Source organism: Sinohyriopsis cumingii, chromosome 14, assembly GCF_028554795.1.
Source record: "Sinohyriopsis cumingii isolate HCF-2022 chromosome 14, ASM2855479v2, whole genome shotgun sequence".
In the NCBI taxonomy this organism is placed as follows: domain Eukaryota; kingdom Metazoa; phylum Mollusca; class Bivalvia; order Unionida; family Unionidae; genus Sinohyriopsis; species Sinohyriopsis cumingii.
In genome coordinates this window covers 34,822,244-34,845,097 of record NC_142974.1, presented here as the reverse complement: position 1 = coordinate 34,845,097, position 22,854 = coordinate 34,822,244, and the positions used below count along the sequence as shown (strand labels likewise).

Below are 22,854 nucleotides of genomic sequence, written 5' to 3'. Positions count from 1 at the left end.
ATTCGTTGTATTACGAGTCTAATACATACAAAATGCATGACTCTTAAGCTTGCCGTTTATTCCTAGGTGGTAAATTTTCTTTCCCCTTCAGAACTCTCTTCGTGAGGTTTCTGCAAACTACTTTAGGCAGATTCGTTTTCTGTTGAATGACAAGCCGACCAGATTTCACCTGGTGGACGAAGATTTTGTTGTCGATAATACACTGTGTAATCCCAGACTTGAGGCTTTGAAAAGAAAGATTGTTGAACTTGCTTCGAAGCAACCTTATTGGGGGGAGGAGATACCTGCACGATGGCTTCCTCTGGAACACCGGTTAATGGTGCTGAAAGCATCTGGCGTTAAGGTACATAAATTATAATATATCATAATTCAGGACATGAAGATATAGAAATCTAAAATGTGTCATACAAACTGTCAGATGCCAGAAAATTTAAGGTTTTCAGAACTCCATTTTAAGTAGGCCCTAAGTGACATTTATATTACATATGAACAGCGAGATAGCCAAGGAAGTTTTTAAACTAATCACTTTGGTTTTCTTTTCCAGATCATTAGCATCGTTATCTGTGAGTAATAACCATCTAAACATAAACATTTGTTTGTAAGTAACAGTAAATAAACATATAATTCTTGATTTAAAATTTTATATTTTAACACAATATAACTACATCTATTCAAACGCATTATACTATTTGTCCATTAGATTGTTACAGATAATTGACAGATTAGTATGCGTTTATGTTAATCTATTTTAGGTTGTCCGAGTGAGCATTTTAGAAGATTTGAATCAGGCTGGATCTGTACAAGTTGAGACAAGAGAAGAGCTTGATTTGTTCCTTCGATTTCAGCACGAGATGGGGTCCATCCTCTACTTCAGGTAGGGTTGTTGTTATTTATAGCTGTGTCAAAATGCTAATGCGATAATTTCATTTTCTCGAATGCAAGTTTTAATGAGGATATATCATTTGAATCTTTCGTGTCATCTACTGTGAGACGGGGATGCATGTACTTATAAGTAGGACCATCAAAATTAAAGGAACTTTAGATGCGTACGAATAATTGCTATCTTCTCGTAATGTTAGTGGCTGTACAAACGACATTAGGTACCCCACGGTATTATGGGCAAAATATGTATCAATTTAGTTAATCTGTTTTTAGATTCAGACTACGAAAATAATATTAAATTCACTACAAATAATTCATACTTTTGTGAATTAAGTGTTGAAGGATTGAGGGAAAACGTTGTTCTGGATCCACAGTGGTTGATCGATGCCCTGAAGTCTCTCATCACTGCCGAAATGTTCATTTTATTGAACTACCCAGGCATCATGAACAAGTGGTTTGAACTCAAAGAGAAAGGGAAACTTACCCATGAGCTAATAGGTTAGTACCTTTGTTCTATCTTTATCCATTGTAATTGTTCGTAGTCTGCACATTACTGTCTCTGTACAGGAAATACATAATTCTTGACGTTGCTTCAAATTAGTTGATATGTTGTTACCTCTTTTATGCAAATTAAACAATAACCTAGAAGTAAACTTTTGCCTTCTTCAGACTTCCATTTAACCCCACGATTCTCAATGTAAGACACAGTCTATGATTGTAAATAATTTACAATTACTTTTAGTCACGTACACAAGTATGCAGACACAGTCTTCAGATGGCTCGAAGTTAACTTGTTGAGTAAGTTAAGCTGCAAATGTGTAAATTACATATTTTATTTTATGTTGTACCTAGCTTTTGTTGCATATGTATCGGGGGGGGGGGGGGGCGTGTAAACTGAATGATCGTCAAAACTGGGCGACGTGGTCAAACCGTGGCTGCTCCTTTCTTTCATATAAAATTTTAATTTTAATATTTTTTTGCCAGGCTGGTATAAACATCTCTTTATCACTGCGTAAGCTGCTTTTTTTTACAAGCGGTCTTTATGATCCCCAGCTGGACGTGTTTGTATGGGCGCATGCGTGCCTACGTGTATGAATGCCCGTTCATGGTTTTACACGTACTCGGAGTGTATATAAATTGTTGTTGTGTATGGCCTCCGTATGGATAAGCGTGTTATTTTTTCTGTAGCGTTTTTACGTCCGATACTTTGTTGATTTCCTAGTTTAATAGCTTTATCAAAACTGATATACATCATTTCAAGGTTTATTTTTATGTTTACGTGCAACAAGAAGAAAAATATTAACATGCCCGTTGGAAACTCGACACTATTTGACCTTGTTTATTTATTTGAAGTATAATGATTTGTGATTTACAGTACATCTTGCAATGAGAATTATTATGATGTATTTTTTTGATATTCAATATGCACCCTGTAATTGTTCCGCTTACAATGCTCAAATCAGTGGTGAACGGGAAAGGGACATACTTCGTGCTGGAAGAAATGCCTGTGTAGTAATGTCACTGATTTTTTCATTGTTTGCTTTTCTTTCACATCATTCTGGAGAAACGTATCTGCGTGTCTGCTCATGATCTCGACAAAGAAGGTATCACAATTGGTATTATCGGCCTATGCAGTAACAAAAGTGTGTTATAAATGTTGCAAAAATAATGCACACGTGGTATACTTTACAGCTATTGTATTCTCTCTCTCTCTCTCTCTCTCTCTCTCTCTCTCTCTCAGAAAACTCGTATAAGAGCCAAAGATTAATTATCATCATAACAAATAATTTCGGCAAAATGTTAAACAAATTAGATAAACTTTCCCCCGCCAATTAAGTGTATTAGTCATTGAAATTCTTAGCATTTGTAAATCATATTTACTGTCACTATTTTGTTGGACTATATTGTTCGACCATGATTTGATTATTTGCTACATGACTCTCTCCTGTTAAAGTTTCATTACGGATTTTGACCTTGTTTTTAATAATGTATTTTTTTCAAACACCTATTATTTTTTCTACGTAAGCAAGATAATGCATTGGAAATTCACAAAAGAAGATATTATTTCGATCTATACTGTCAGATACATCGATGTTCTCAACAACAATGCATAGGCAGTAGGTACATAATAACTTATTTTACACCAGCTGAATGGAGTAAGACGATGTTTTATAACCTATTAATGTTCCATAATGCATGCTTCTTTAAATCTGCCTTTCATAGCCATGAAAATATCATAAAGAATAATCATAATGGGGAACGAATAAACGTATTTCATAAAACTTGTACGGTGATCTTAATTATTTTATCTGATTTATTCATTCTCTTCATGATAATTTGTGTTCTTTTACGAACATCATTAAGACTGGACATTCAAACTGACATATTTGATGAAAAAAATGATGCATAAAACAATTACTTTTAATAGAAAATAAAAAATTTCATTTCGTCCTTTTTATCACATAGTTATAAATTAGGACACTATGAAAAATGTTTGTAAACCACCCAGTACCGGAAGCTCTATTTTAGATTAACGTTTGCTAGATGAGATGACAATAACGCAATAAATGTTTCATCACTAGATGCCATCTGGACAAAGGAAAGACACCCAGAATTCCACGACAACAAGGAACATATCTTACGTTTAATGGAACAGTTAAACATCGTCGCCACGCCGAGCTTCTACGGCGAAGACGGAGGGAAGATCAAGGTTAATGTCTCCGAGAGTCTCACTTAGTTGTTATGATTTCATGCTTTGATCTTTTCCAGATAGTTCAAAACCAGTTGAAAACGATATTATGTAACGGTGGAACAGTCTTTTATGACAATTAAAATAATATTTTATGAATAAACTTTATCCATATTTGTTTCAATAGTAATCGGTGCTTTAAATGACAAGTTTATTGAACGATATAGGTAACTTAATTTCCATCAAAATCTTCAAGATTTTGTTTACATTTTCCGGCATTAACTACAGCGTATCGCAACGCAACTCTTCCGTACATTTATCCTCGAGTTCTTAACTTTCCTACTTTTCAGGCGGATTACTTACTCGCTCCGTGCATGCTGCGTCAGAAAACACCAATTGACGTCATCTGCCCAAGATCGAACCCTCAGCTGGAGAGTACACCTGTACTTTGCTTTGTATTTAAAGGGAAATTTCTACCTCCAGCTGTCTTTCACAGGCTTCTTGCCGCATGTCTGGCTCACTGGTCCATCGCAAAGAAGACGTCACAGAATCTAATCTTTTGTGGTTGCTGTGTTTTTGAACTTGACGTTCACCACAGGCTGACCCTACATTTCAGAGACTACACCATATTTGCAAGAGTGACTAGAATGGGAATTACTGAGAAGACTCCATCTTCAGAGTTGTGTATGGCAGCGAAAGAGTTTCTTAATCTGAAGCTATCTGGGATCACTGGACATCTTGGTCAGTGTCTGCAGTATGAATTACATATACAGTGCCCACAATTTAATGAAGAAGACAGCGTCGACAGCCTGATCCCTGTGGCACTACTTCAAGAGAATAACGAAGTAACCTGCCATTCCCATGATGATGGTCATGTGATTGTATCACGTGACCTTTTGAAGTTCTGGTTCAAGGATAAGGTAATATCATAATCTTTCTAACGGTTGAACAACGTCAGATACTTCCTGCTCAGAAACTTGCCTCTGAAAGTATGTAATTTTAGAAGGATAAATATGCATTATGTCATTATGTGCACCAGTACAACGCAAATTCAACTAAAATACACCGGTACTAAATTAATTTAAACTAAGATATACGAGAATAACTGTACTAAATGACAATAAGTTAAGTCTTTTATTGAAGAAACGGTTTAAACAAAATCTTTCTCTGCGATCAGACATGTTTTATACCAAGATTATTTTGCTTAAGTTTAAAAATCCTGCCACATGTACAGAATATTTAATGCCAGATTATCTTTGTAATTTGATTTCATTCTCGTTTTAAAAAAATATTTCTTTCATTTGCAAAAGGCTCAGGAAGTTGAGGCAGGGGATACAGATACACCGATTACACAAGAACACATTAACTATGCTCGCCTGTGTAATGCGTTGTTGAGTGTTTGTACTGACGCGTTGAGGGAAATTCTTATCAATCACATTCCAGCACCATTTTCAAGCGTATCCCAAGCAATTCTGGCCAATAAAGCTAATTTGACTAAAAGACGGCTGGTACGACAAGGACAATGGCAAAATGCATTGTTAAACAAAGATCAGTGTCAGCTGGTCTTCCCAGACCCTCAGGATCGGTACACAGGAACGATTGACAAGTTTGATATTTCGTTGCTGTATACCCTGATTAGAAACGTAAGTGCTGTTTCGGCTCCAGGAAAAGGGTGGGGGAAACAGCCACGAGATCTGCCAAGGGACACAAGTTTAGGTGCCAGCGTAGAGAGAATCCGTTTACTGAGAAATAAATTCACTGGACATTCTGGTGAAGGCAAAGTTAGTCAGCAAGAATTTAAAGAGTGCTGGAAAAATATTGAAGATATTCTTCACGACATTGAAAAGCGGATAGGAAGTAGAGATTACCAGTCAGCATTGGATAAGCGTAAGAAACAGGCCATAACACCGCACGAAGCTCGCGAACAAAGAAAGAAAATAAGAGCGTGTGTACAAGGTGAATTGATTATAATGTTTCTATCCCGTAATTATATATATATATATATATATATATATATATATATATATATATATATATATATATATATATATATATATATATATATATATATATATATAATACTTTTTGTACATGAAACCACCCACGAGTCTTCTTTGGTTTTTGCTTTGATTGGCTTTTCGTTTGTTTAATCTTACGTGCTAAATAATTTCTCCACCTTTCTAGGGGAGACAACCAAGCGGCAAATGATACTACTATACCAAATATAATGTGGCATAGTATATTCAACTGCATTGTTATACCACGTGATGATGACATCATAGAGCAATACGAATTTCTTCAGTCAAAATTCTGAATATGTCATAAAGAACTATTTTTGGGGGATAATACAATACTTTATTTCAGTCTAACACTGGATGATGTCACCTAGATGGCTGGACATAAAGGTCCACTCTCTAGAAATACTCACTCTTCACTAAACAGTTTTACATATTTATACCCAAACATCGTTTACTTTTCCTTTCGCGCTTATATATAATCTTCTCTCTTTATACCTTTATGTTGAATTACAGACTTAAGGATTAGGAAGGAGACGAAGCTTTGTCAAACTTGTATGATGGTAAAAAGAACGGATGCAACATGGCATTGTTATGTTATATTTACATTATCTAGTACACAACGTTCTGTCAGTATCATGGCTGCATTATGTCTTTATAAAAGAATTCAGTCATGACTAAGGAATTTCGTTACATTACTTATCACCTATGATATTCAGAACATCGCCAACTTTGTACAAAATCTTGCGATTCTGAAGACCTGCCTAAATGCAAGCAAACTCTTAAAACACAACTAAAAAAAATCGAACTGTAATATCACCATGTTTTTCTTCTATTTTGTTGTATATTCCTATGAAGTATGCTGTGAATTTCACTAATCATTCGACTATGTTGGAAAACTGAGTTTCCTAACGTACTTAAGGACCCCAACTAGTCCTATCACGACTAAATTCACCCAAGTTGTCATTCTGGTGTTCGTACATGTAAAACGATAAACTTTACTAAAGTTCAGTACAAAATCGTAAGATTGATTCCCCCCTCTGTTCGTGCGTTACCCTCTGAAGGTCTACAAAATGAAAAATGAAATACAGAAAATACGAGGAATAGTTTATATTATACAAAATTGAGAGTAAGATCCATTTATTGTAGAAATAAAGGGACAAAGATGTACAAGAACAACATAAAAAGGTATATACGTGTCTTATGCAAAGCTGGAATACACACGAAAATTAAACCTTTGAATACTGAATGTTATTTTGCATGTTTTCATTCAGTTGTATAGGTCAAGCACTTTGTTTAGATTTTAATAAATTAATCTTTTTTTTTATATTGGACGATGCAATTATTATCACCTTCGTGGTTCATAAACGATTGGAATTTTCTTACAATTATCCTGTGAATAACAATTTAGTAGAATTTTTTTTTTTTTTTTGAGTTCTACATAAATATTCTTTTTCTCTTTCTTATTAGCTGTAAAAGACAAGCTGATGTCAGACTTGGATGCTCTTGCTGAAGCTGCAGGTTCATAGAACAAGAGGATTGTTAATATACCGGCTGATGCTGTAAGCCACCAGTCGCGAATCTACTTCATTTTGGACATGGGCGTAGTATTGTTGGTTGTAACAATGTCGTATTAGTAAACGGCCAAGCGGATGACCAATGTATGTCAAAATTTTGACCGGAGTTTCACTTCGAGTGTAAGGGTGTTTGTTATCTCGAGACAGGACCTACACGAGATAATTTATCTAACCCATAACTTTACTTATGCTTCAATGAAACGAAAATGTGAGTGTACAAAAACTGTTCCCGTGCATAATGCACAGTGCTGATGTCATGGGTGTTTGTAAATGTGTTGTGTGAGTGTAAACATAACTCTTCCCATTTTTAATGTGCAATCCTGCTGTTATGTTTTTTTTTTATATAATTGTGCAGTGAAACTGAACACAGAATTATTCTAATGTAGAGTGTTGCTGTTTTGGGGTCTTTTTGTAAATATATTGTATGAAAGTTCATACAATTGTTCATATGCATGATGGAGAGTGCCGCTGTTGTTAGGCCTTTGTAAAATGTTGGACGAATATGCATATAACTGTTCCCATGTATAGTGTATATTGCCACTGTTTTGGGTCTTTACAATTGTAAAGATATTTTTTATAGTGAAATAGTGCCTTGCTAACTAAAAGATGGCGGTTGAAATTGATGTGTATATTTTCGTTAGGGCACCATTTATGCTTTTCATATGCCACGACATTTTGTGGACAGGATAATCAATTCATTTTAATTAAATTGTAGGGCATGTTTCTTCTAACTGTTCTGTTTACACTGGATCGTTATAAGCGAATCCAAAGAATACAATACATTATAAGCAAACTCGTGTGTTCCTCAGTAAGGACTACTAGAATGCGTTTGCACCGAAAGACGGGTATAAAAGCCATTCTGACATTTCAACTTAAACAGAGGTTACGAGTGGCATATTGGTCTGTAGATCATTAACATCTCATTTATGTTTGCGTGCGTTCTAGTCTTTTTGGCCAGCTTGGGTACGAGCTTACCGTGGGTCAGTGGTTCTTTCTGGGTTCTTCTTCTACCAAATGTACAGGGTGACAAGTTAATCCTATCGTGTTTTGATAAATGACACTAAACCGACAAAAGCAAACTAATACAACATAAGACCTACATGTATATTAACAGACTCAGCAAGGTACTGGAAGCTTTTGCCTTTCATGACGACTTTTCCATAAGTTACTACGTACTCTTTCAGGAAGTTTGCCAGAACGGTGGATTTATGAATGGTGCGTTATCATAGAGACTACATAGAAGGATGGCACCGGTACCGGTACCGTACGGTTGCTAAGGTATTGTTCTACAACGTTTGACAACACTTGTCCATAGATGCTATCAAAGTCAGGATCAAGGTACCTGGATGAACCGGTTTTTGGCATCTAAAAATAATGCGTATTAAACGCACTCGGTATTCTGAGTCGAGCAATTTGTGGCACCTGCTCACTGTTTCACATCCAAATGTCATTATTTTCTCTTTAGTCGGATTCAAACAAGTAAATCCATGTGTAATCATCTATAACAATCTGAATTAAATTTATCAGGTCACCCTTCATTGTTGACGGGTAGCTGCGTGGTAATTTCAACTCGAATTTGGGTTTGATCAGCTGTAAAAAAATACGAGACACATCTCGCATAAACCTTTTTGATCAGCTGTCAAGAAATGTGAGACAGATCTTACATAAACCGTTTTGATCAGCTGTCAAGTAATGCGAGACAGCTCTCACATAAACCTTTTTGATCAGCTGTCAATTAATGCGAGACAGATCTCACATAAACCTTTTTGATCAGCTGTCAATTAATGCGAGACAGATCTCACATAAACCTTTTTGATCAGCTGTCAAGTAATGCGAGATAGATCTCGCATATACCTTTTTGACCTGTAAATGAATCATGAATATAAACAACAACAAACCCTACTGCTTACAAATTAATTACCGTGTTAATATAAACATGTTGCCTGTTTATTGAGGATCTTCATGAATTATTCTCCTTTACAAAAGCCGCTTCTTGCTCACTAATCCCAAACAGAGGTCTTCCAGATACGTATGTCATATTACCAGTATTCGCGACCATCCTTACATGGATGAAACCGCCTCAATATGTAGGATATAACAGAGAGCTACGTGAGTAAATTCTATCCAATTCGACCTGAGTACCAACGGGAAAGTTTTCTACGAGAATCTGGATTTTATGATATGTTTTTTACACAACAGCTGACTTGTTCTCATTGACTGATATATTTAGGTCACTGTCACTTACCTATGTAACGTCACACGCATACCTTTGCAGATTTGTTCTGCACGAGCATGTGTTGATCATCTCAAATGGGAAGTAACTCTTTGCTTTTCCAATTATTTTGTATACATTTATTACCAGATTCATTGAAATAGAAATAGAAACGATATAACAACATATATAGGACTTTTCAAATCCACCCCACCCCCTCCGGCTTGGCATGTATTAATGTTTGTAGATTATTTTCGAAATAAGACAAATATGCTGGCAGGACATAAACTACAATGCATATTACATCCATAGTTTGTGGCAGGCTGAGTTACAGTGCATTATTCTGAACGAAACAAAAAGAAGCTTGAAGGTGCTAAATTTGATTTTTTTTAAAACCTATCCTGTTTATTCTTTAATTTAATAATAATATTATTGATATTTTACGTTTCACGAATTTTATTTACGTGGAAGATTAATCTATTGCTGCTATGCGCAATGAGTTTCAAAAATTCATTTTTTGCATTCAACAGAATTAGTGAAGTTTGTAAAGCATTACTGTTTAGATAAGATGAGGACGTTGTCTTCTTTATGCCCCTAATGTGCCTCAATGTGATATGCAGTTTAAGGGAAATAACTACTCGCGATAAGTTAAGGGCATGACATGATTTACTCCCCGTTCCATCGGTCGATGTAATTTTAACATCTCGTTGATTATCGGCAACTGTTGCGCAATAAGCTGACAATGTTCGGCAAATTGATACTATATGAATAAATGATAATATAATTATTAACCTATTATCTGTACGCATGTACAACTAAACAAATAATAATAATAATAATAATAATAATAATAATAATAATCTGAGCCAGGAAAGATTTCCGGGACGTTCAGTCTGTCAGCTTTCTTATTTTCTGCCTCATAGATGTGTATTGGCCACAACATTAAAGCATCTTTCATTACTGATCGCAACACAAAGTGGTATAATTGATTCAGAACAAACTTCATACTAGTTACAAATGACCATAGCTGTTCAGTTTCCACCCTTATGCGTGTATGCATTTCATAGATATGTTTTGCATATTTCTTGCATATTTCTATCTCGGTTATTGCCAAAGTATACGAAACGGCAATTGGCAGATTAAAGGACAATCAAGCGTCTCTGTTATATTTACTTCATCTATGCTTCAAGTTTTCGAAAGACCGAATAGAGGCTGAATTATTGACTGACACTGAATAATCTGATCACATTGTTTAAATTTACATTTTATGTGTTCTGTTTTAGTCGTACTTTATTTTAAATTTACAAAGGACCAGCCGTGATGATTGATAGTTCATACTAGGAGAATAGTTATAGACATTCCATCAGAGAGTTCGATTAGGTGTCCATACTTACATTATATCAGATAATTAAATAATATTTACTTTCCATGCGTAAATGATATCAAATAATTAAATTAAATACACTGTCCATACCTGATAATATAGATTCATTATCCATAATTTCAGATACATTTCTAGGAACATTTAACTTTGCTCTCCGATTTTAAACATTTATTGCACATTTTTGGTTATATAACTTTAACGAAGACAATCTCAACAATTTGCATTTCTCATATGTTGATATATCCATCTTTCTCTGTTACTTTCGCAAGGCTAATAGTTCGTTTATAACACGAATTTAGAAACACAAGTTCGATAAGAAAATTATAACACGAATTGGATGCGTCGGCTGATTTGTAATGCTGAATATTTTATACCATAATTTTTTTATATATAAAAATGGAACACAGTATTTTAATTTATTCAGAGGAACTTAACAAAGTAATAATTACATTAACTATCATAACGATAAAGGAGTGTAATTAAAGCAGACGGAATATTTATTCATACTTGGGTGTAAATATCGTACAATATTTAGATTAAATAACATGCCCAATGACGTTTCTTTTTTTCATTTTCTTTTTGAATTATGAAACATCAAGTATCGGACGGAACATGCAATAACTTTCAGAATGATTTTTCTTTGCTTATGCTGACCCATAATAACTCTCAAATTTGCTGGGTCCTTTAGACAACATTTTTGATTGCCATCAGCAAATTCATCTAGAACAGCCTTCTAAAAATTAATTTAATTCTGTTTAAGTTTCATTGCATCAAATATGTAAGTTTTAAAGATCCAATTAGTTCACAGATTCCGTCCAATTACTTAGGTTCGCCTTTTAAATCAATATTGATCCACGTGACCGGATGTAAAATTGCAAACAGTATGATTTAAAAAAAGAGACTGCTTGTATGAACATGCTCTAAAAGTCAATAATAAATGGACACTCCAAATATTCATATTTTGTTGTCGGTATCTATCAGTCAATCTTTCTATCTTGTCATCATTTTATACTCGTTTTAACCAGAAGTATGTTTATGTAATATACGTATGTGAACACACATTTTTCGAGGATATACATACCCACTTACCAGATGAAATGAGACAGACATACATACGAACAGACAGGCAGATAGGTGAGAGCCACAAATGTCCTATACATGCATAGTGTGCCAAACATCGATATTTCTCCAAACTGTATACTCTAAACTTTCCAACCGTTCAAGGAAATAAAATTAAAATAATCATCAAGGAGACTCGTACGTGCGCCTGTCTGTTCAAGCGTGGTTGACATTCTTTCATATAAAAAAAAACTCAAGTTATTTCATGACAAATCTGATGAACATTAATAGAAAAGCAACAGTCTAAATCAATAATAAAAGAACCTTAAGAAGTTAGAATTGTTTTCTCGTTGTCGTTCAACCTCCATTAACTGCTATGATTGAAGCTGTAAAAGATAAACATATTTTTATTATTCTTCAAGCGAGATAAATTGCAAGAACTTTCTACGCAACGATACACTTTCGCACAATCAAATAATACAAACTAGAGCATAACGTAGTAATGGAAAGATAATGAAGTTCTGAAATGGGCAGAGAATATTTATTTGAAATCTGGGGGCAGCGCAAGTTAGTGAGAGAAAAAAGATGTAAAAACAATTGATCAAATATTGATAGAATTTCTTTTTAAGATAGTGAGATATCGATCCTGCTTGCATAATGTGAGCGGTCTGTCACATTTTCTTGATCTACATCTGCCATCTTAAATGATTGAACTATCCGGAAGTGAGTTGCACATAGATGCCCTCTGGTGTTTTCAAGGGGAGATACTAATCATGAAACCCCCTATATTATTACAGTACACAGAGGTACAAAGGTCACCGATACAGATAAACAATATACAGAGACACTATGCCACTGATGCTGCTAAACTGTGCGCAGAGGTATAGGGGTCATCAATACACGGAGGCTGGGGTCACCGATACTTGTAAAGGATACAAACAGGTGAAGGGGGGAGGGGTCGCAGATACCGATAAACAAAGCATGGTGACACGTGAGTCACCAATACTGGTTAACACACACATATGTATGGTGGTGAGCTATATCTGTAGAGATGGTTTTATATACTTTGGATTCTCTGTTCATTGCTACTTGCAGCCCAGCCACAATGACGTAGGTTGTAAAGACAAAAACATTAATTTTATGAACTGCTTCATTTGTAACAGACACAACACACCAGTATAACAGACGCTGGAGCCAATCAATCATTGTAAATTTATCATGATAAATGGTGGTCGCACCAAACAATGCTAAAGTATTGTTTTCATTGTCTTAACGAAACTAAATGTAGCTACTTGCTTTTCTGCATTGGGAAGGATAGATAATAATTAGATATTTCCGTTACCATGCGATCTATCTACCAAAGGTTGCTATGGTATCATCAAATGTTTATACAGCTCGTGGATCCTACGGCATTTGTGAAGAATTTCTAAGGTTAGAATCGGTTTTCCTTTCAGAGAATTTACGCAAATAAAAAATACGTACGGCGAGCCAAACGTGCATGCGGTTATCTGGTAAGAGAAAAGAGAAATGCCTCAGATGGAACCACAGTTATAATTGCAAAAGTCTGTAATATAATCACATGAATTTGTTTTGCCTTTATGTGCCATGTACCATACTGGTTTATGATTTCTTACTAAATTTACACCCGAGCTGATGTAATCTAATTTGCATGTACTTAGACTTTCTTACTGGATCACCTGAATACAAAAATGTACATCCTGTGCGCAAGCTGAGACAAATTTACAATAATTTCTAGTGGAATCTTTGCAGTTTCAGGAAAAAGATTATTAATGGGCCATTTAACCCATTGCTTTGGTCAGTTTAGTGGGCGTATAGTTCTTTCATCACTTCCCAATATGTTGGTGTGACACTCTCAGAGTAAAAGAGAGGGAGAAAGACATCATTCTGGCATCCTTTTATGAGGTTATGTCACTTTTGCGATGTAGTTATATTTATATAAGGGAGTAATGTAGCACTACTCCAAGCACTGGCCTAAGGAGAATGTAGGTGTTACATCTCTAGAATTAGCGAAGACGTACTGGAATCGAACTGGGAAAATGGAGGCCAGAATCTAAGTCTGCAGTACACCAATTCTTTATTAAAATTAACAAATATTCTATCTAAAAGAATAATTACACACAAATCATTTAAAATAAATAATAAATTGTTATATTTAATTAGAGCTAGTCAACTTCACACAATTGTATCTGTATTTGAGAATTAAAAGCCAAATTAATTACCAGTAGTGGAAAAATGCTTAAAAATTGAATATTACAAACTAATATGTGGGGGTGTAGTGGTTGTCTAGGGGCGGGGTTCTTCTTATAGACTTTAACGAATTATGAGAAGTTCCCCTGGTCCTTAGTCAGAAGGTTAATTCTGGACACTATATTATTTATTGACTAAATATATTTATGGCTACGAGCCCCCAGTCAGCAATGCCGACAGTTAAATTAAAAGAAATACAAAGATGAAATTTAAACAATAACAATTTAATAAATGAAATTTAAAAGAATTTAAAGTAATCAATGTCTCTCTTTCACCCAATGATCCCTTTGATCATCATTTGAGTTCACAGTGTGAGGAGATTTTCCCCTTCTTGAGTGCTACTCATCTAAATCTCTTCGTTCCCTTGTCTTTCTCTCCTTTCGTGATCTCCACTTCCGCTTCCTCTTCTATAATCCTTGTTCCTTGCCGTTGTCTTGACTTCCGGTTCCTCTTCTAGTATCCGGAACCCTTGACGATATTCCTTGAGGTCACCCGAAATTCACTCGGTATCTCTCACCGTCACCCGAAATTCTCTGAACTTCTCTCGTCCCCCGAAATTCTCTGAAATTCTTTCGTCCCCCGAAAGCTTCCTGTTGAAAGGTATAATGTATTAGCATAGGGTTATAAAAATCTTCCCTCACGCTACGTCACTGAACTGAACCATCAGTTTAAGGCGGGACATTTGGGTCGCGCATGCGCACACATCGAAATTCCCATACACTTCCGCCGCTTACAAAAATGGCGCCATAACACAATCACACAAAGGATTCAAATATCTACATACTGAGCCCTATCAGTATATACATACAAAATATTTTAAATACGATTGTACTAAAATATTACTACGATTAGTAATATGACTATCTATATATTTATATATATTTATATATATTTCCTACACAAGCGTACCAAATCCACAGTATTCACATTCAAATGGTGATAAACGGCAATCCGTTACTCAATGGCAAAATCTATCATTACGTAAACAAATTTCTTGTCTACCAAAATATAACTACGCAAAGAATTACAATATTAATTCTTATAGCGGCTAGCGAGCAATACAATTCTTCACAAATACAAATCGTCCTTTCAAAAGGGCGTAAACGTAATAATCCACGAAATAATATGCACACATATTACTAGCGAAAGAAGAGAACATTTTCGCCTCACAAATAAGGTGTATATAGTAACATTATGAATAATGGTGCAACGAATCAACATCGTAATCAATCGTAAACAAAGGTACTAGCTAAAGTCATGAAAAAAATGCAAAATATTAAGGTCATAATTAACTATTCATACTTCAATACAAGTAAAATGTATACATACGACAAATTCTCTTCAATTAACAGCAGTCGTATCAAGCAGAATCAACGTAACATCAAACTTACCTGATCGAAGCTATTTCATGAATTTCCTAAATTCCGCCAATTTTTACGAATGGCTAACGGAGTGTGTGTCACTGCGACTCTTAAACACCAACTGACGAATTTCAGGCTTGTACAAGTCTTATGTCAATTTCTCGAATCAAGTCCCACCTACAACGCATCCCGATTGGATGGCGACGGACTCTGGTCATTTGATCGAACTGTCAATCATAAAAATGTCAGTCTGTGTGTCCCCATGTACTGTCCAGCCTACCATTGTCGGCTTCCGGCTCTTTGAAGTTGTCTACGTCACGTGTTCCCATGTACAAAGATTCCCGCCAGATTTCCACTCAAGAGCTCAAACAAAGACTGGGTTACGTAAGAGGATTAGCCAACTTAGGCACTTGGAAAAACAAAGCTTACCTGGCTCCACTTACAGACTTATAAATACATGTATAATACAAGGGGTTGGGGTAAAACATCACATCCCCCCACGCTTGAGAATAAAATCAGGATTTTATTCACTCAAACTAAAAAAGCAAAAGTGTTACACGATATAAGGAACAAAATCAGCAAAATGAACTAAATGCTAAACTGAGTATGAACACGAAAATATAACAAATGATCTATATCATTTCGGCGCTTCTACTCATGAAATCTGCGCCTACGTTTTCAGATCCTTTCACGTATCTGATCTGCATCTGGTACTGCTGTAAAAACAGCGACCATCGCATCAATCGACCATTGGACAACTTTGCCTGCGCCAGATAGGCGAGTGGTTGGTGGTCGGTCTCCAATATGAACTTACGTCCATATAGGTATCGCTCGAACCGTGATATGCCGAACACGATTCCAAGACATTCCCTCTCCGATACTGAGTAATTCTTCTCGGCAGCAGACAACTTCCGGCTGCCGTATGCGACAGGAAAAAGCGTCTTGTCATGCTCCTGGAGCAGTACTGCTCCCAGTCCCGTGTCGCATGCATCGGTGCGCAGAACGAATTCTTTATCCAAGTCCGGTAGACGAACAACTGCGTCGGATGTAAGTCTATCCTTTAGCGTTTGGAATGCGTGCTCACACGCATCTGTCCAAACGAACTTACTCGGGGTCCGTTTCTTGGTTAGGTCAGACAACGGGCCCGCAATCGCGCTGAAATTAGCGACATACCTCCGGTAATATCCGGCCAGTCCCAGGAATGACCTCACTTCCGTTTTCGTGGTGGGGCGTGCGGCGTTTCTCAACTGCTCCACCTTCGACTTCTCTGGAGACAGCGTGCCTTGGCTCAGGGTATGTCCTAAATAGTCTAATGTCCTGAAACCAAGGTGACATTTGGAAGGGCGGGCTGTCAAGCCCTCCTGACGTAGCCGCTCCAAAACGTCAGCTAACAGAGCGAGGTGTTCACCCCATGTCTCTGTAGCTAACAAGAGGTCATCCATGAAGTTGTGGACACCCCTATCGCGCAAGGGCTCCAACAACTTCCGCATCATTCTGGTAAAGACGCTGGGCGCGTTTTGTACCCCGAACGGCATCACCAACCATTGGTATGTCCCGTCGGGAGTAGCAAAAGCAAGCTTCGGTCGGTCTTCTTTCCTTACCGGAATTTGCCAATACCCCTTGGACAAATCCAGTTTGGAAAAATATTTCGCTTTCGAGACCGAAGCGAAGATATGTTCGGGGTCAGGTAGCATTTCAACTTGAAATTCTGTCACCTGATTCAGCTTCCGGTAGTCGACGCAGAACCGATGGGTGCCGTCCTTCTTCTGCACTAAGACTACTGGTGAGCTGTACGGAGAGTCGGCAGGTTCGATTACTCCCAGAGCAATCATCTGCTCGATTTCTTCCCTTACAACTTGTCGTTTCGCGTGGGGCAAGGGGTAGGGTTTACACTGAACTGGTCGGTCGTCCACCATCTTTAACCCGAACTCGACAAGCGTCGTCCTCCCGGGTTTTTCTGTTAGCACGTCGGAATATCCGGCCAGCAAGGTCTCTATCTCGTTCCGCTGCCCTTCAGTTAACATGGGGTCACACTCCACGTCCGACGGAGTCTCGGCCCTCGTTAATGGACAGCTCGGGACAGTGTTAGCACCTTCCGTATCGCCTTCGATATCCTCGGTGACTATCGCTGCGACAACAAAATCGCTGGCGGTCTCCCTTTCCCGGTACCTCTTGAGCAAATTGGCATGGTACAATTTCTCTTTCGTCGGTAGCTGTATCCGGTAGGTTTGACCTCCGACCTTCTTGGTGACGACGTATGGACCCCTCCAGGAAACTTGCAACTTGTTGTGTTCCTGGGGCAACAACAACAACACTTTGTCCCCTACCTCAAACTGACGTGGTTTTGCGCGCTTATTGTAATTTTTCGCCTGTTGCGCCTTAGCTCGTTTGAGATTTTCTTGCGCGAGAGAACAAACCTCTTCCAGTTTGTTGCGCAAGTCCGCGACGTACTGGTAGGTAGTGCGTACTTCCTCTACAGCGTGGTCGTCTGTCCACAGCTGTCTCAGTACGGCGATTGGGCCGCGTACGGTTCTCCCGTACAAGAGTTCAAAGGGAGAGAACCCCAAACTCGCTTGCGGTACTTCCCGGTATGCAAAAAGCATGGCCGGAATATACCGGTCCCAATCCTTGGGGCGGCCTTCGCACAATTTCTTGAGCGTGTTTTTCAAGGTCCCATTAAACCGTTCGACCAATCCGTTACATTGGGGGTGATACGGTGTAGTCGTGAGGTGTTTAATCGACATGAGACGATTCACCTCCGCCATCACACGACTCATAAATTGTGTTCCTTGATCGGTCAAGATCTCGTCGGGCACTCCGACTCTTGACCAGATCGCAAACAGAGCTTCCGCGACGGTTTCCGTGTCAATGTTACGCAACGCAACGGCCTCCGGATAGCGTGTAGCATAATCGACAACCGTTAAAATATATCGATTTCCGTGCGCAGACGCGGGTTTTATCGGTCCGATTAAATCCATGGCAACACGTCTAAATGGTTCATCGATAAGGGGCGTACTCCCCAAAGGGATGGGTCGCTGACCCGTTTTCGGTGCCATTCTCTGGCATTTGTCACAGGAGAGACAGAACCGTTTTACGTCTCCCTGGACCCCTGGCCAGTAAAACTCTTTTACAAGACGGTCACGCGTCTTAGCAATTCCCATGTGTCCACCCATGAGACTCTCGTGTGCAAGTTTCAGTACTTCGCAACGCTTTTCCTTTGGCACGACGACTTGCTTGAAGTGTTCGTTGTGTTTCCTGGCGTGGCGATACAAGATTCCCTTCTTGTAGACAAACTTCACCGCGCCGTTCGGAGTTTCCCTTTCTGTTCCCGCTTCTGCGTGTTTGTGCAACTGCGCCAGAGTTGCGTCCTCCTGTTGCAGCTTCCTTAACTCCGCTGGAATAACATTACTAACCGGTGTCGATGTAACTTGGATTGGCTTTTGTTTCGGCTGTCGACTCATGGCCCTGGTTTCAACAGCACTCACTGGCATAGGTGTGCAGGTTTCGGGGTTCGGCTGGGGTAACACGTAACGGCAACCCAATATGACGTCATGTGATAGCCCCTCCAAGCAAGCAGCTTCAATTTTCCCCTTCACGTATGGTGAATCGAGGTCAATGACAGCTACTGGTAATGAGTCACGCGCGCAGTTCGCGTACTGAACTTCTATTACCTCCCCTGTATAGTCCTCCGGCTTGACATATTTCTTGTCGACAAGCGCGGGGACGCTGCACCCAGTGTCATACAAGATGGTGGCGCCTTCACCATTGACAGTTGCGGCCGCAAGGTTGGCTGGGTTGCGACTCGCTTCCGGCACACCTTCCTTCTTAGCTACGACATTCACCTGGGTCTGCCTGCCCTTGGGACAGTCCCTGGCAAAATGCCCCAGGCGCTTGCAATTAAAACATGTCGGCGGCCCTCGCCGACTTGCAAGTCCTGGTTTCGTGGGTGAGGCCTGTCCAGGTCGATAGGCGGCAGCCCTACCTGTAGGTGCCCCTCCGACCTTCCCGTCGCCCTGACGGTTACGGACAGCCGGCTCAACCTCCCCCATACGACGCGACTCAGAGGGTCGGGGTCGGTCAGCAACCCCGGAACCTCCACTCTTCGAGTGCGCCTGCTCGTATCGCTCCGCCATGTTAGCGATCTCTTCGAGCGTCCGGTGTTCTCTTTCTGCTAAGAAAACTGTCAACTCGCGACGGTAAGTACCCAGGACATGTTCCTTGAGTATTACCTCGCGTAGCCCTTCGTACGTGCGTTCGACTTCGGCCATTTTCATCCACTTCTCAAATAAACCTCGAACACGGTTGTGGAATTGAGAGTGGGTCTCTGTTACCTTTTTCACCGAGTCCCGGAAAAGTTTCCGGTAAGTCTCGGCGGTCAGCCGATAATGGCAGAGAAGCGCCTTCTTGAGGGCAGTGTAGTCATCAGCCTCTTCTGCAGTTAAGCCGTGGTAGACTTCCCGAGCTGCACCTTGCAAAAAGGCTGAGACATTAATGGCCCAGTGCTGTTCAGGGACCTGATGAGCGCGTGCGAGTTTCTCAAACTGGACGAGAAAATCGTCAATAGCCTCCTCCCTATCATTGAAGCGTGACATGTTGATCTGGACTATCCGGTGGTCGATGGAAGGTCGGCCGGTTGTTCCAGAGCTTGTACTGGCGTCGTCCCGTCCGTTGGTCCTAGCTTCAACTCTGACCTTTTCCATCTCCAGAGTGTGAGCGAGTCTGGCTAGCTCCAGCTCTTTCTGGGCGTCTCGGTCCGCTGCTATCTTGGCTAACTCTTGGTCCGCTGCTATCTTGGCTAACTCTTGGTCCGCTGCTATCTTGGCTAGTTCTCTCTGGGCTTCTCTTTCCGCTGCTTTTTCGGCCTTCCATTCCTTGATCCTTTCTTCTATAAAGGTTGCCAGGCGATCTCCCTCGTATCCAAGATCTTCCGACCCCATGGCGCGGTATTCCTTTATCATTTGTCGTTCGGTAGCCATTATACTAATGTAAAGTGATACCTTGTCTCAAAATTCAAACAATATACAGATATTTGTAATACCAGTTTAAATACTTACCTGTCGACAACAACTAGTTTCGTTCAGGTAAGATATTTGTTCGATATCTGCTTCACACGTACTGCTATGAATGGAAGATCTACAAAGCCTGCACATATGACAATAAAAATACAAGATGAGAAAATCACAAAATTTCAAATACAAAGAATGGAAAATATCTCACACTGTTCACTAATACTTCTACCAATAACTTTAAGTCCCAAAATAATATATATGTCTAATTCATATCCCGGACGAAGCGCCCACTGTGGGGGTGTAGTGGTTGTCTAGGGGCGGGGTTCTTCTTATAGACTTTAACGAATTATGAGAAGTTCCCCTGGTCCTTAGTCAGAAGGTTAATTCTGGACACTATATTATTTATTGACTAAATATATTTATGGCTACGAGCCCCCAGTCAGCAATGCCGACAGTTAAATTAAAAGAAATACAAAGATGAAATTTAAACAATAACAATTTAATAAATGAAATTTAAAAGAATTTAAAGTAATCAATGTCTCTCTTTCACCCAATGATCCCTTTGATCATCATTTGAGTTCACAGTGTGAGGAGATTTTCCCCTTCTTGAGTGCTACTCATCTAAATCTCTTCGTTCCCTTGTCTTTCTCTCCTTTCGTGATCTCCACTTCCGCTTCCTCTTCTATAATCCTTGTTCCTTGCCGTTGTCTTGACTTCCGGTTCCTCTTCTAGTATCCGGAACCCTTGACGATATTCCTTGAGGTCACCCGAAATTCACTCGGTATCTCTCACCGTCACCCGAAATTCTCTGAAATTCTTTCGTCCCCCGAAAGCTTCCTGTTGAAAGGTATAATGTATTAGCATAGGGTTATAAAAATCTTCCCTCACGCTACGTCACTGAACTGAACCATCAGTTTAAGGCGGGACATTTGGGTCGCGCATGCGCACACATCGAAATTCCCATACACTTCCGCCGCTTACAAAAATGGCGCCATAACACAATCACACAAAGGATTCAAATATCTACATACTGAGCCCTATCAGTATATACATACAAAATATTTTAAATACGATTGTACTAAAATATTACTACGATTAGTAATATGACTATCTATATATTTATATATATTTATATATATTTCCTACACAAGCGTACCAAATCCACAGTATTCACATTCAAATGGTGATAAACGGCAATCCGTTACTCAATGGCAAAATCTATCATTACGTAAACAAATTTCTTGTCTACCAAAATATAACTACGCAAAGAATTACAATATTAATTCTTATAGCGGCTAGCGAGCAATACAATTCTTCACAAATACAAATCGTCCTTTCAAAAGGGCGTAAACGTAATAATCCACGAAATAATATGCACACATATTACTAGCGAAAGAAGAGAACATTTTCGCCTCACAAATAAGGTGTATATAGTAACATTATGAATAATGGTGCAACGAATCAACATCGTAATCAATCGTAAACAAAGGTACTAGCTAAAGTCATGAAAAAAATGCAAAATATTAAGGTCATAATTAACTATTCATACTTCAATACAAGTAAAATGTATACATACGACAAATTCTCTTCAATTAACAGCAGTCGTATCAAGCAGAATCAACGTAACATCAAACTTACCTGATCGAAGCTATTTCATGAATTTCCTAAATTCCGCCAATTTTTACGAATGGCTAACGGAGTGTGTGTCACTGCGACTCTTAAACACCAACTGACGAATTTCAGGCTTGTACAAGTCTTATGTCAATTTCTCGAATCAAGTCCCACCTACAACGCATCCCGATTGGATGGCGACGGACTCTGGTCATTTGATCGAACTGTCAATCATAAAAATGTCAGTCTGTGTGTCCCCATGTACTGTCCAGCCTACCATTGTCGGCTTCCGGCTCTTTGAAGTTGTCTACGTCACGTGTTCCCATGTACAAAGATTCCCGCCAGATTTCCACTCAAGAGCTCAAACAAAGACTGGGTTACGTAAGAGGATTAGCCAACTTAGGCACTTGGAAAAACAAAGCTTACCTGGCTCCACTTACAGACTTATAAATACATGTATAATACAAGGGGTTGGGGTAAAACATCACATAATACCAAAGTTACTTTTAATCAAGGTATTTTCTTAAATGTTTATTCTAAAACCTAAAATATTACTTCTGTAATTTTGAAAGGTATTTTGTTTCTAAATAATTTATTTTGTAGTATAAAGTTGGTAGCAAACCATTTTTACAAAAACCAACCTTAATAGTATAAATTAACACGAGTGCTAAATAAACTTAAACAATCCGAGACACACTATATTAAAAATTCATGTTGTATAATAATAATAATAATAATAATAACAATAATAATAAATAATAATAATAACAACAACAACAATAATAAT

The 22,854-nt window shown here is 38.5% G+C and overlaps 2 protein-coding genes across 3 annotated transcripts in view; one reads left to right on the top strand and one right to left on the bottom strand.

The window, feature by feature from the left end:
* LOC149783558 (uncharacterized) overlaps nt 1-11,712 on the top strand; it is a 43,169-nt gene extending 31,457 nt beyond the window's left edge. Inside the window, exons 10-16 of one of the 2 annotated variants that reach the window (XM_089931823.1) lie at nt 92-343; nt 753-874; nt 1,217-1,380; nt 3,465-3,592; nt 3,922-4,491; nt 4,888-5,527; nt 7,057-11,712. In XM_089931823.1, the coding sequence (XP_089787949.1) occupies nt 92-343; nt 753-874; nt 1,217-1,380; nt 3,465-3,592; nt 3,922-4,491; nt 4,888-5,527; nt 7,057-7,115 (1,935 nt within the window). In that variant the 3' untranslated portion in view covers nt 7,116-11,712. Of the gene's footprint in view, nt 1-91; nt 344-752; nt 875-1,216; nt 1,381-3,464; nt 3,593-3,921; nt 4,492-4,881; nt 5,528-7,056 lie in introns of both variants that reach the window. The other variant, XM_089931822.1, reaches the window with a different exon arrangement.
* A 2,497-nt stretch (nt 11,713-14,209) lies between these two features.
* Nucleotides 14,210-22,556, bottom strand: LOC149783557 (uncharacterized). Its single transcript, XM_089931821.1, has 2 exons — nt 15,478-22,556; nt 14,210-14,676 (listed from the first exon to the last, which is right to left on the bottom strand). Exon 1 carries the CDS (start codon nt 20,421-20,423, stop codon nt 16,080-16,082), a length of 4,344 nt encoding a protein of 1,447 aa, XP_089787947.1. The 5' UTR covers nt 20,424-22,556; the 3' UTR covers nt 14,210-14,676; nt 15,478-16,079.
* Nucleotides 22,557-22,854: the final 298 nt, after the last annotated feature.